General features: G+C 37.7%; 1 protein-coding gene across 1 annotated transcript in view; it reads right to left on the reverse strand.

Annotated features, from left to right (window-relative positions):
- ARHGAP15 (Rho GTPase activating protein 15) overlaps positions 1–12,568 on the reverse strand; it is a 594,269-nt gene that overhangs the window by 493,641 nt on the left and 88,060 nt on the right. Inside the window, 1 exon segment of the mRNA XM_008695878.2 lies at positions 10,926–10,987. Within this exon segment, the coding sequence (XP_008694100.1) occupies positions 10,926–10,987 (62 nt within the window).

Here is a 12,568-nt window from a genome sequence, read left to right on the forward strand (position 1 = left end):
AAAATCATGGCATTTATAGTAAACATTTCTCATTTGGAGATCCTCACAAAATCTTTTTCAAGTACTAAAACTCCAATTTTCGTGTAGCCATGTCCCCTACTTGAGAGTGTTTCCACGACAAGCCAAAAATAGCAAAGTAAAAACAGAAATCTGAACCCTCCCTTCATTGTTACTTCTCTTCATTATTTCAGTATATTTCAGAATCTGAAAAACTAACCAGCTAATGTATCATTGCCTAGTTCAATCTTTTTTTTTTTTTTTTTTTTTTTTTTTTTTTGAGAGCAGAGGGAGAGGGAGAATCTTAAGAAAATCTTAAGCAGGCTCCACACCCAGTGAGGAGCCCTATATGGGGCTCAACCTCACAACGCTGAGATCATGACCTGAGCCAAAATTAACAATTGACACTTAACCAACTGAGCGACCTAGGCAGCCCCAAAATATTATTTTAATATTGAATCTCACTAGAAATCAAAGAAATGCAAATCAAAACAGTGAAATGATTTTTCCATCTCTGCCAATCAAATTGTCAGGAATTAGAAGGAATAATACCAAGGGTGACTGAAAGGGTGAAAAAAATGAATTCTCCCATACGATTTTGGTGGGAAAGTACACGAGCACATCTTCCTGGAGTGAATTTGGCAATAAGTTTTTTTTAAAAAAAATCTTTTAAAATGTGTTTGTCTTTTGACTAAATGAGTCCATTCCTATGAATTTAAGTTTATCCTAAATTAGTCATCTCATAAGTTGTTAAGGCTGTGGGCACAAGAATGAAGTGAACTGTTATTTCTTCATTGTGGACCTAAAATATATTTTAAAAGTTTATTTGTATAAATTACATGTAATAGATTCCTATAATGAAATAATAAACCCTATGCTATGAAAAAATACTGATATGGGTAGATTTTAATGAAGACCATAATACCATATGTAGTTTACAACCCTGTCCTGTTCATTTGCCTAAGACTGTATTCTCCCATCTGAGCCCTTTCTGATGATTAACTCTCATTCATCAGCAGTTCAAATATTATGTCCTAAAATGCCATCTGTGACTTCCTTACACAGGACTTATGATAAATTAAAAAAATAATTTTTGTACATTTCACCTCTATCTCTCCCCATCCTAAAATACCCTCAAAATGATAAAAAGCATTTCGTGCTTACAGAAGTATGCCCAGGTGCCTAGCACAGAGGAGGCACTACACACATATTCACTGAGTCAACGACTGGACTTTAGGCATGGGGAAAAAGAGCTGGGTATAACAATAGTTAAATCAGGTGATAAAATTACAACTTTTGATTTTCCTTTCTATTTCTTGCTGTTTATCAAATTTCTTGCATTGAACGTATTACTTCAGCAATTAGATGTGTATATATGTGTTGTAAAGAATGTCCTTTTGTAGATGGTAAAACATTAAAGAGATTAATGTACTTTTCTATCCGTTATATCATACTGCTGCAGTTGGCTTTGGTTTAACACTCACTTCAAAATAACTGAATTCATTTTATAAAAGTGGTAGGAAAAACAGTTTACAAGAAAGACTTTCTTCAGGTCAATAAAAACCTACCCAAAAACGTATTTAAAATGACCATTGACGATCCCTGTGTAGTTATTTCCACTTGCTTCTTAGAATTCAGAGGTTTGATTGAAAGGACAGTTTTGATTCAATAAAGTTGATATTTACAACAAGATTAGATTGCTCTTACGTGCCTGAAGCTTTCTTAACCATGCACCATTGTGCTAAAAAAAAACCCCAACACGATAAACAGAAACAAAACAAACAATATGTGAATTCCAACATGCAAATATGAACATTATGTTCTTGAACCCAATTGTCTTCAAACAAAGAGTCACTTTTTCTATCAAACAATGAAAAAGGTGAAAAAAACAACGCCAACACAGAAAGCCATATAGACCTTCACCCTCTTTTCCCCTAGAGCCCTCTTGTCCTTTTAGGCACCAGGAGCAGTGAAATAAATTGGGGCAGCCATAGCCTTGTCTCTATGCAGGTCATAACATTAGCTGACCCCAGATAGAAAAAAGAAAAACATTGGAAGGACTGCTGGTCTACACTGGGCATCATTTATCTCTACCCCTTATTTTGACAGTATGTGATCAGGGAATATGGAACACCCTCAGACTGATGGAACCCATATTTAACCTGCCTGTTATATTTCCCACTATATTTTTCATCTCCTGGCAGGGAGATACTATACCTTATTTGCTTCCAGTCTATAGTGAGCCCTGGATAAATGGTTCTGATTTGAATCTGTTTCAGATGTTGATCGTTTACAGAACGTGTTGGCATTACCCTTCTCTTCCCTAAACTTGGAACTGGAACTGGTTAGAAATGAAGTTGCATGAAATTGAATTATCTCATGGTTCTTTGTTAGAACTTTGAACTGCTATGAAATGTTCCCTCGTAGGTGAATGTGATGAACAAGTCAAAGAGGGTAAGAACTGCAGGCCTTGGAGACTTAGTAATATGAATTGCTCTGACACTTTACATACAGTGTTATTTCATTTTGAATTTATGAATAACAACGTCTCTATAGTGTTAGAATAAAAGTGAAGATTTTTCCAATTTGCTTAAAATAATTTTATTTCAAAAAAAAGAAGAAATACTGTTGTCAACTTTTTAGATGCCCTAATTTCATTTCAGTTTTTTTCATTCTCTTTAAAAATAAACATAAATTATTTTGAGTACCTACTAAAGTTCGATTTAGTTCCACAAAAAACATAACGAAGATACTAGTATGTCCATTTACAATACAGAAAATGAGGTGCACAGAGTTGAGGTAACTTACTTAATAAGGCCAGTTAGATTTAGAGTCAAACCCAGTTTCACGGACTCTAAAGCCTAGAATCCGGTCACTAATTTATGCTGTCTTTTTTTTAAGGATTGAGTGTTACTATCTTTGCTAAGGAGATTGTCAATGTCAGATTTCACCATGGTTTTGGTTGAAATGCTCACATTATAAAAGCCAGTGTGCATAGCCTGTGACAAGGCAGAAGCCATGTAGGCTTCCTTATAAACTATCTTACCTGATGCTAATTGAAAGAGCAGAGCAAAGGCCCACCACTTCCAAACTCCACTTCCTTTAGAAGTTGCACGGATTTAAAGGAGTCACGCAAAGGACCATTCAACTCCTCAGAAGAAGCTGGAAGCAGGGGTGCGCTCCTAATGATGGTACCTCTGTCTCTTTCCTGCTCTGCTGGGGAATTATTCTGGTCGGACTCATCTGCAGTCAGTGACGATCATACAACCAGGAAGTGAGTCAAAAGTCTGTAGTCTAGGAGTGGCTGAGAATTCACATCAGGGGAACAACTTTTAACCTATGACTTAAGTCGGAACCTGACTCTCTGAATGAGGTACTCTGGGCATTCGACCATTTTTGTCACAATATCTGTCTGGTTCATTCCCCATCTGATGGGTTTGGCATGTGCTGCCTGTAGTTCTCAGGATACCCGTGCAAGAGCTTCCTCAGCTCCTTATTGTAACACAGGAGCCACTTGGATGACATTGTCAGCTCTGGAGAGAGTTGTGAAAGGGGTAGGTTGGCAAGGTTTTGCCCTGACTTGAACCTTTAATGCTTTCTCTCTGCACCCAAATCCTTAATAGGTGACTACTGTCCGGTATGTTGAAGACAACTCGGGAAGCAAGTGACTCCTGCGAACTTTCAGGGCTTAGCCAAAACAGGTAAGTTTCACAGTTTCTGATGAGACTTTTAAAATAAACCTTTCAAGGATGAAGCAGTTTTCAGAACGGAGAAAAAGTCCATCTAATCCCCTACCTCCCCCAAAGAGATGGACATCATCCCTGACCTCTCAAGCTTTTCCACTTCTGAAATAGTATCTGACATTTAGTAGGTGCTCATTACAGGTTTTTGAGCAAAAGTTTATAAGGACTCTCACATTTCAGGGGGGTCTCATCTCTAGATTTTTCCTGCTCTGTGGTTACTGTTACTCACTAACAAGTACCACAAAAGCACGAATCTCCTATATTTCTCTTTTCAGTTCTTAGTTCCCTAGTGTTTTGATATGTCATTCTTAGCATTATAAAAAACAACTATCTACTGCTTCTGGTTTAGTATATTTGCTTCTAATTTATAATTCTACTGACAATCCTGAGCTGTCTCCTGAGGTCTTTCTGACCTCTCAGACGTGTGTCGGTAAGATGAGCTATTATGCATGCTTTGGTCCCCACTCCGTGCTAGGGATTACACCTGGTATTTTGGACGTGTCAAGTAGTTAAAACGCAGAGTCAGTCACCGGTATCTATGGAGCATCTACCACACAACAGTCACAATTCCGAGGACTGAATACATACAGGCAAATAGGAGAGACCTCAAAGAGTTTCCCTTTAACTCAGGGGGACACAGGCAATAAACACAAAGCACACGGCACTGGCAGGTGGGTAATACCTCATATTACAGAAGAGCAAACCGAAGTTTAGTGAGTCCACATCCTGCCCAAGGGCAGCGAACTCATAAATATGGGAGTCAAGCCAACTCTCCTGGACCCTGATGAGCACATTCACTCGGCTGTATCTTGTCTCCAGAGCAGGGGGCGTGCAGCTCTCCCTGAGTCATGTCGAGCATGTCTATGCAGAGCCTCATCATAGGCTCTGAGAAAGGGAGATAAAGAACTTTTGTCAAACAAGCACTTAAACGTCCTTCTCCTTGGAGCCGAGCCATTTCTTGCCTGACTTGGGATGTTACAGGCCCTTTCTTCCCTACCTTCCCATGATGGCTAGTAGGTAAATTTATCCATTGGTGGGGGCCAATTAATGCCTCACCTCATTATCTAAACTGTACAGAGATTTTTTTTCCTATTCTTCCACATGGAGGGGGAAAAACACAAACTATTGGGTTGATTTAGGGCTAAGGAAGCTCAGGAAATATTCCACCTTAGTGCATCAGAGGTGTTAGGAATAGGTGGACAGTCTCCCCACAAACTATGGATGACAATCAGGTGAGGGATTGCTATTGGTACGAGCGATTCAATGCAAGAAACAGATTGTGGCTCAAGAAATGCAGTGTTTATATTATTTTTCTTTTGGCAAAAAAATCCAAATCACCCTGAAGATGGGAAAAGGGGCTTACTACAATTAGGAGGGGGAGGAACTAAATTTGAATGACAACTATTTACATGTATGCAATTGGTGGGCCATTTTATCCAAGTGAGACACTTGACAAAACTTTCCTAAAACAAACCCCCTGTTGTGGAGGTGGGACGGGGGAAATCCCCCCAAACCCCAAAAAACAACACAGCCATCCGCCAGGCAGAAAACTCTTTGCATTCTACAAAATGGACACCGGGTGGCAGCACATAATAACAGCAACTTTGTAACTGCTTCTCTGAAGACAGCTTGATGGAAAATCGTTCTTAAAAGATTCATTGCCATTATAAGACTTTGTTAGCTTGAGCTCAGGTTTCATACATTCGTTTGTTTTATATCCTACGCCCACCTCTCCTATGCCTCCCTTAGGTAATGATGGGTGGCCAACCAAAAGTCAGAGGAAAATACGTATGAGACAACATCATAATATCGGACTTTCTTGGGGGACCTGCCTTTGTTATCTGATTTGATCACACTGGGTTTGACATGAGTCCCCACCGTGGTGGGAGTGAAAGTGATTTAGTCTAGTATCCCTGACTGATTGTCCATAAAATCCCTTGGTCACTCTTAAGTGTTCTTACTCATTCTCAAACTGCTAGGTTAGGAAATTATTTCTTCTCCCTCATACTCCAAGTCTCTTGTAAGTTGCCACTGCTAAAAGTGGGCCAAAGAGACACTGAAGTATAAATACACACATCTCTGTCAGTATTACAAGAAATGCAAAATCTTGGTATATTCAAAGAGTGATATATCAGATGTCGGAAATTATAACAGAGCATATGATGGAAACACTAAAACTAAAGCAAACTTTTAGAACTTAACTTCTGTATTCTGTACTATCCAAATCTTCCCTCCAGTCTTCACTACTGAGCGTAAAAGGAGAAAAAGACAATTCAGCCTGGAAGAATTTACTGGGAACCTGAGCAGAAAGTACTAAAGAAAAAATAAGTTCACATTAGCAGGGTACTTCGGCATCATGTTCTAAAGGAAGTCTCTTCTGAGAAACAATTGTTAAAAAGAAAAGAAAAGAAAAGAAAAGAAAAGAAAAGAAAAGAAAAGAAAAGAAAGAAAGAAAGAGAAAGAAAGAAAAAGAAAAACAAAGGTCTCACAGTTCCAGGCTCTGGGATGAAAATGGGCACTACTAGACAAACACTGCACTACCTTCACTCCTTTTCTTCCCATACCCCTCTTCTGCTCATCTTTTCACCCCCAAGTACTTTCCATGCCCCAAAGAGCAAAGCAGAGGGACAGCTAGATGTGATCAGAAGTGCAGAACCACAAGTGAGATGATGAAGGGCTAGGCATGAAGTCAAAGTGACAAGTGTATGTGGAGACATGGTGTCTACACTGTCAGGTGCCTTTTGTAAATGAAAGTATTGAAAATAGCTTTTCACTAGGGTCTCACAGAGCTTCAAAGGGGCTGGGGCTACTTCTTTTTGGGGATGGAAGTTCCAAAATGAAGGAATTCCAAAACTTCACCAGAGAAGTAAAACATATTTTCAATGTTAACAATTAAGAAAATTAAAGTTGAGTGATGAATGTATTCAGCTTTCAATCCTGTCTGTGTATCAGTGGTAATTTATAGAACACCATTTCAGGGGCACCTGGGTGGCTCAGTCGTTAAGCGTCTGCCTTCGGCTCAGGTCATGATCCCAGGGTCCTGGGATCGAGCCCCGTATAGGCTCCATGCTCCGTGCTGGGAGCCTGCTTCTTCCTCTCCCACTCCCCCTGCTTGTGTTCCCTCTCTCACTGGCTGTCTCTCTCTCTCTCTCTCTCTGTCAAATAAATTAATTAATTAAATATTTTTTTTAAAAAAAGAACACCATTTCAAGACAAGGTTAAACTTATGGCCCTTTATGAATGTAAGATATAGCCAATGAGTTCTCCTTCCTTTTACCCACTCTTGTTCATATTCAGAGAGAGGTCAAAGTCTTCTTAGAAAGAGAGAGAAAAACATATAAAAGAGGGAAGTTAACAAAAAGGAAAAGGAGAGGAAGGAAGGAAAATAAAAACACAATGCATGACGGGGATAAGATTTCATGGAGTTTTTAACAGAAAACTTTATAGAGAGTAATAAAATAATGTTTGCTAAGTGATAATTGAAGCCCTTAGTACTGTTAATGGTATGAAATAACAAGACAGTTTTTGCTTCCTGGCCCTAAGAGGCTTCTAACAAGAGAGAAAAACCTAACCTACTTTAAACAGAAGACGGGGCTAAAATCTGGTACTAACTATACATATGGTAAGGTTTGGGAGAAAGGAGAGGTTAATACCAGTGATCAATTTTCTTCATTTGTAAATTTGAAAGTAAAATAATAATAGAGCTTATCTTAGAGTATCATTTCAGTATTACTGGTGAAGCATTTTGCTAAGTACTTGACAGAGTAAGCATCTAGTAATGCTGTTTATTAACACATTAAAATGTATAACAGATATAAAGTACCTTGATGAGTGGGCAAAAGGCAATCAAAAGACATTTATATTAGAAATACAAACTATAGCAATCATGGTATACTATTTAATAGTTACTAAATTTTCAACGGGATAAAAACTATACAATTTTTTAAGGTTATGATTAAACTGACCACTTTGTTGCTAGCTACAAAAACACACCGACTCTTTGGACAAGCATTATGGCAATACATAACATTAAAAAATGGTTATGTGATTTAATCAGGTATTCCGGGCTTCGCATTTATCTTAAAAAATAAAAGAAACATTGACAAAGAACAGGAGTTTTGCTGCAATTATACTTATTTTAGTATAAGACTGGAATCATCTTAAAATTCAAACAAAAGAGGAGTGTGGGAATGGTTTGGTATATTACGGCATTACATCCACCCGGTGGGATATTATATGTTATGAAACAAGTGACTACATCTACAGTGTTCAATTCGTAAAGTGTTTATTAAAAAAAAGAACAAAGCAATAAAGAGTAAAATTACAGAACAATGTGGATCAAAGTTAGAGATTTTTGGTCATTGACTTGGAGGAGATATTGAAAAAGTCCGAAGTTGACAAAGTATCACTACCTCAATGATATTAGGAGTTCTTTCAAAAATAAAGTGAGGAGATCAACAGAAAATAGTTGAAGTTGATACCTAGGCAATTCTCCAAACGCAGAACTTGACTAACTCTAAACGGATGAGGCAATGCTCAACTGAAATGCCAATGAGAGGAAATAAAGATAAAGGCAACGTTGTAGTAACATTCTCTCACTATCAACTTGTAAAATTGAGAGTTATATAATACTGTGTGATGTGATGACGGCAGGACGAGCTCCCTTCTGCTTTGCAGGAGTGTGAACTCGGGTACTCATTCAGGAGGAAGTCTGACAGAAGCACTCAATGGATTTATAAATATGTGTATCTTATCACCAAGCAATCCTTCACTCCTGGGTATATGCCCCAAAGACAATACCTAACGGGTGCGTAAGGAGAGATATATATGTGGCTTATTGCAGGGTTCTTTGGGGGGATGGAAGGAGTTAGGGACACTTTAGGGGTCCACTGATGAGAGATTAAGTAAAATCTGGTGTATGTACACAGTGGCAAAATGGGCAGCAGTTGGAAGAAGTGAATTCATTTTAAATATATAGATACAGATCCATGTCCAAACACTAACACTGAATAAAAGTAATAAGAAACAGAAGGAAGTATATAACACAAAAGGCTTATGCAATTTAGGACACATTCACATACTCACAACTACACACTATTTACTAGAATGCCACACATATAACCACATGAGAATAAGGAGAGTGGATTTGATGAACGTACATTCTACAGGGGATTGACATGAGAATTGGAGACTGAGGATAAAATAAAACCAGAATGATGATAATACAAAGCCAACACTGAACAGTAAAATCAACTCAATTCTGTGCACCTGATGTTAAAAAAAAAAGGAAACTAAAATGTATATAGCTTTAAATGAAAAAAAGCTGAAAGAATGCATAATTGTAGGCAAACTGATTGAAATAACAATAAAACAGAGTACAAACTAATGTTTATATGAATTTAAACTAGAGCACAAAAATGATTTGCAAACTGATTAAAGTAACAACAAATGAAACAAATACAAAATGGTATACACACTGATTGAAACTGCCTGAAAATGTATTCATGTGAGTGAGTTGGGGAAAGGGCCTTGTTCTGTTCTTTTTTTTTTTTTTTCCTTGACATCACCCTCCAGGAAAAAATTTTATAAGGATGGTTTACAGGCAAAACCGGGGCATCATCTTTATTTTCTGGGATTCCTTTCAGTATCTCCTCCTCTTTCATGCATGAGGCTTTCCTTTCAGCTCTCACCTTCTCTCCCCTACCAAGCCCCAGTGAGAGCTGAAGTGGTAACTCAGACAGGTCCTTGGGTCTTTTTCTGTCCCTCTTTACACTTTGTCAGCACGTAACTGGTAAGGTAAGAGAGGGTCTTGACTTATTCATCTTGGGAAGAGTCATTTCTACACCGTCAGCACTACTCCCTAGAGCTGGTGTAATTGGGAATGAGGTCCAAGGAAAAGGAGGACACTAGGCTGAGTTAGCCAAAGTCAAAACACCCTGTTGCTCTTTCAGAGCCCAACTCCTTAAGTCAGATTATCCACTGAGGTGGGGACCAGTCCAGTCTCTTAAAGCAGCTTTGCATTTGACCTTCCGTCCTATTCATGTCTCTCCTAGACCCTTCAAGGGAGTGTGGCTGCAAGGTTACTACACAGAAACAGTGTAGAAGGGGGTTCAAGGCCCTGTTTACTATCCCAGAATAAAACACAATATAAGCCAAAAATAGAGTTCGTTCTAAATTAAAATAGCTCTTTTAAGCAGCAGAATTATGGATGTTGTTGTCTCCAGTTTTACTTCTTTTAAATAAATATATACATACTCCATTACAGGCAGCAAACAAAAGCATACTTTATGGTCTACTGTTGGCAAGAGTGCCATTCCAGTAATGAATTGCATTATACAATTAACAAGTGTCCCATTGTATCGCTAATTAGTACATTCATCCTTTATGATGTTAACTGTTAATAATACAGTCATAAGTAAATGCCTTGTCTCCCAATTTGAGTACCTTATACATATCTTTGTAGCTTGCATATCACCTAGCACAAAGCTAAGTACATAATAGTATGTATATGAGAAATAGGAAACATTCTAAAATGGAAATGATTATTTCTAAATATCCCAAATCATAGAGAATGTCTAGCATCTTTCTCTACATTTCTATCAACCTCATTTTTTCTTTTGAGGTTTTTTCTTGGTGCTGTTGCATGGGGAATTTTTATTTTCTTTTCTAATTTCTCTTACCGACTCTGTGTTCATTTCAACTCCAAATGTGACAATATTCAACCTTCTATCTGACGGATGATTTTATTTTCCTTTTGTTTTTCTCAAATTATTTTTATCTGAGCAGCAAATGTATTTCAAACCCCCCAATCTTCAAAAATTATGTTCTTAACGTATTGTAGGGAGATCTTTATATACTGAAAAATGAGAGCACTCATCACTTAATCTGTTAATCTCAAAAATCAAGACCCATTATTTTATTTATTTGCATGTTTTTTTTTAAGATTTCAAGTTCCAGGGGGACAAGAAGCACTTCATTTAATATTATGTGCAACAATATAGAATGTAGTGCTTTATTGGAAAACTGTAATTATATTAAAAATAATGTGGATCATAGTGATAGCAGAGGGAAATATTCTCGTCTTATGCCATAGGGCCTTCCTTTCTAAACAGCACCAGTGACACAAGTCGAGGAGATGGAGAACTATCATAGTTATCTAAAAGTGAATTCAGGAACTTTTATTACCTTAGTTTCTTTCCACCATCTGCAATTTTAGCTTTCTGAAGATAACCTTCTTTTTCAACCATCTGCAAAAAGAATGCATATATTAAAGCTGTGACAAACCCCTATGCATTATTATTTTGAATGAACCTATGCTTTCCAACAGTCATTGCAGTGACGGAAGTTTCCAGTCATAGAACTTCATTAATAATGCATATATAGCTTATGGGAAGTGCCTGCAAGATCATAGTCATTACAAGCCGGTAAATTCCAAAAGAAAGATTACAAAGAGTAATGTGAATGATTCGTGAGACGGTGATACACCTTTACTCACTTTTCCTTCTGGGCATTGAAGTCACTTGCTTACAAAACTGATTAAAAATGGCAAAACAAAAACAAATTTAATGCCTTCCTTAATTTTACTGATCATCCTTAGAAAACTTCTTCCTTTTCACTTCCAATCCTCACCACCGCATGTATCTGCTGAGGCCAGGAAGTGGAAAGAATTCGGTGGAACCAAGTATCTGAACCAGTTGAACCATGGAAGGCATTTAAAAGAGTGACATTTCATGCATTTTGTTCAGTCACCAAGAAACACTGTTATCTTCTTCCATAATGTGGATTTGCTTCCTTTCCTATTTGTATTTATTGGCTCTCATTGCTAATACAACGGCAAGTTTCTTAAAGGAGATTCAATAATTTATGATAACTTTACAGAGGTTTAGGTGGAGTTCTAGGGTAAATAAGTGTACAATGCAAATTGTGATGAGTTGACTCCCAGCAAAGGCTTTAATAGGCGTTTTGATTTCTGAGCACCCTATTGCCACTTTCCCTGTCTTTCCCACATACCCTTATCTCAAGTCCTTACCCTGTGTTCCATCTTTTCACTATGGATGAATTGCCCTTCAACCTTCTTCCCTGCGTAAATGCTAAAAGTTTTTAGAAGTCATATGCCTAAGGCCAAGGACCACAGTCCCTCAATGGCACACTATATGCTTTCCCCTGATGGTAATACTCCACCCCACCATGTCTCCAACCCATAAACTCCTAAATACATTAAATCTACTTTAAAATGAAATTTGTCTGTCTATTGTTAGAGGGTCCTTCCAAGATTCCTCCGCAATCCCCTTTAGGTGCCCCTATCCCAAATCCCCATTTTTATTCTGCCATTACCACTAGCATAGCACTTATTTGGTCATATTGTAATTGTCCATTTACAGTAGTGCCCCCTTATCTGAAGAAGATACCGAGACCTCAAAACCCCCAGTGGATGCCCCAAACCGTCTGTAGTACCAAATCATATATATGCTATGTTCTTTCCTATACATACATACCTGAGATAAAATTTAATTTATAAATTAGACACAGTAAGAGATTAATAACAATAGCTAATAATAAAATGAAATAATTATTATAACAATATATTATAATAAAAGTTAGGTGAATTTGGTCTCTATCTTTCAAAATATCCTATTGTACTATACTGACCCTTCTTCTTGTGATGATGCGAGATGATAAAATGCCTACATGAGGAGATGAAGTGAGATGAATGGTGTAGACATTGTGGCATAGCATTAGGCTACTATTGACCTTCCGATGAGATGTTGGAAGGAGGATCATCTACTTCCGGACTGGATGGACCATGAAACCATGGAAAGCCAAGTCGT

Source organism: Ursus maritimus, unplaced genomic scaffold (assembly GCF_017311325.1).
Source record: "Ursus maritimus isolate PB19 unplaced genomic scaffold, ASM1731132v1 scaffold_1, whole genome shotgun sequence".
Classification (NCBI taxonomy): Eukaryota; Metazoa; Chordata; class Mammalia; order Carnivora; family Ursidae; genus Ursus; species Ursus maritimus.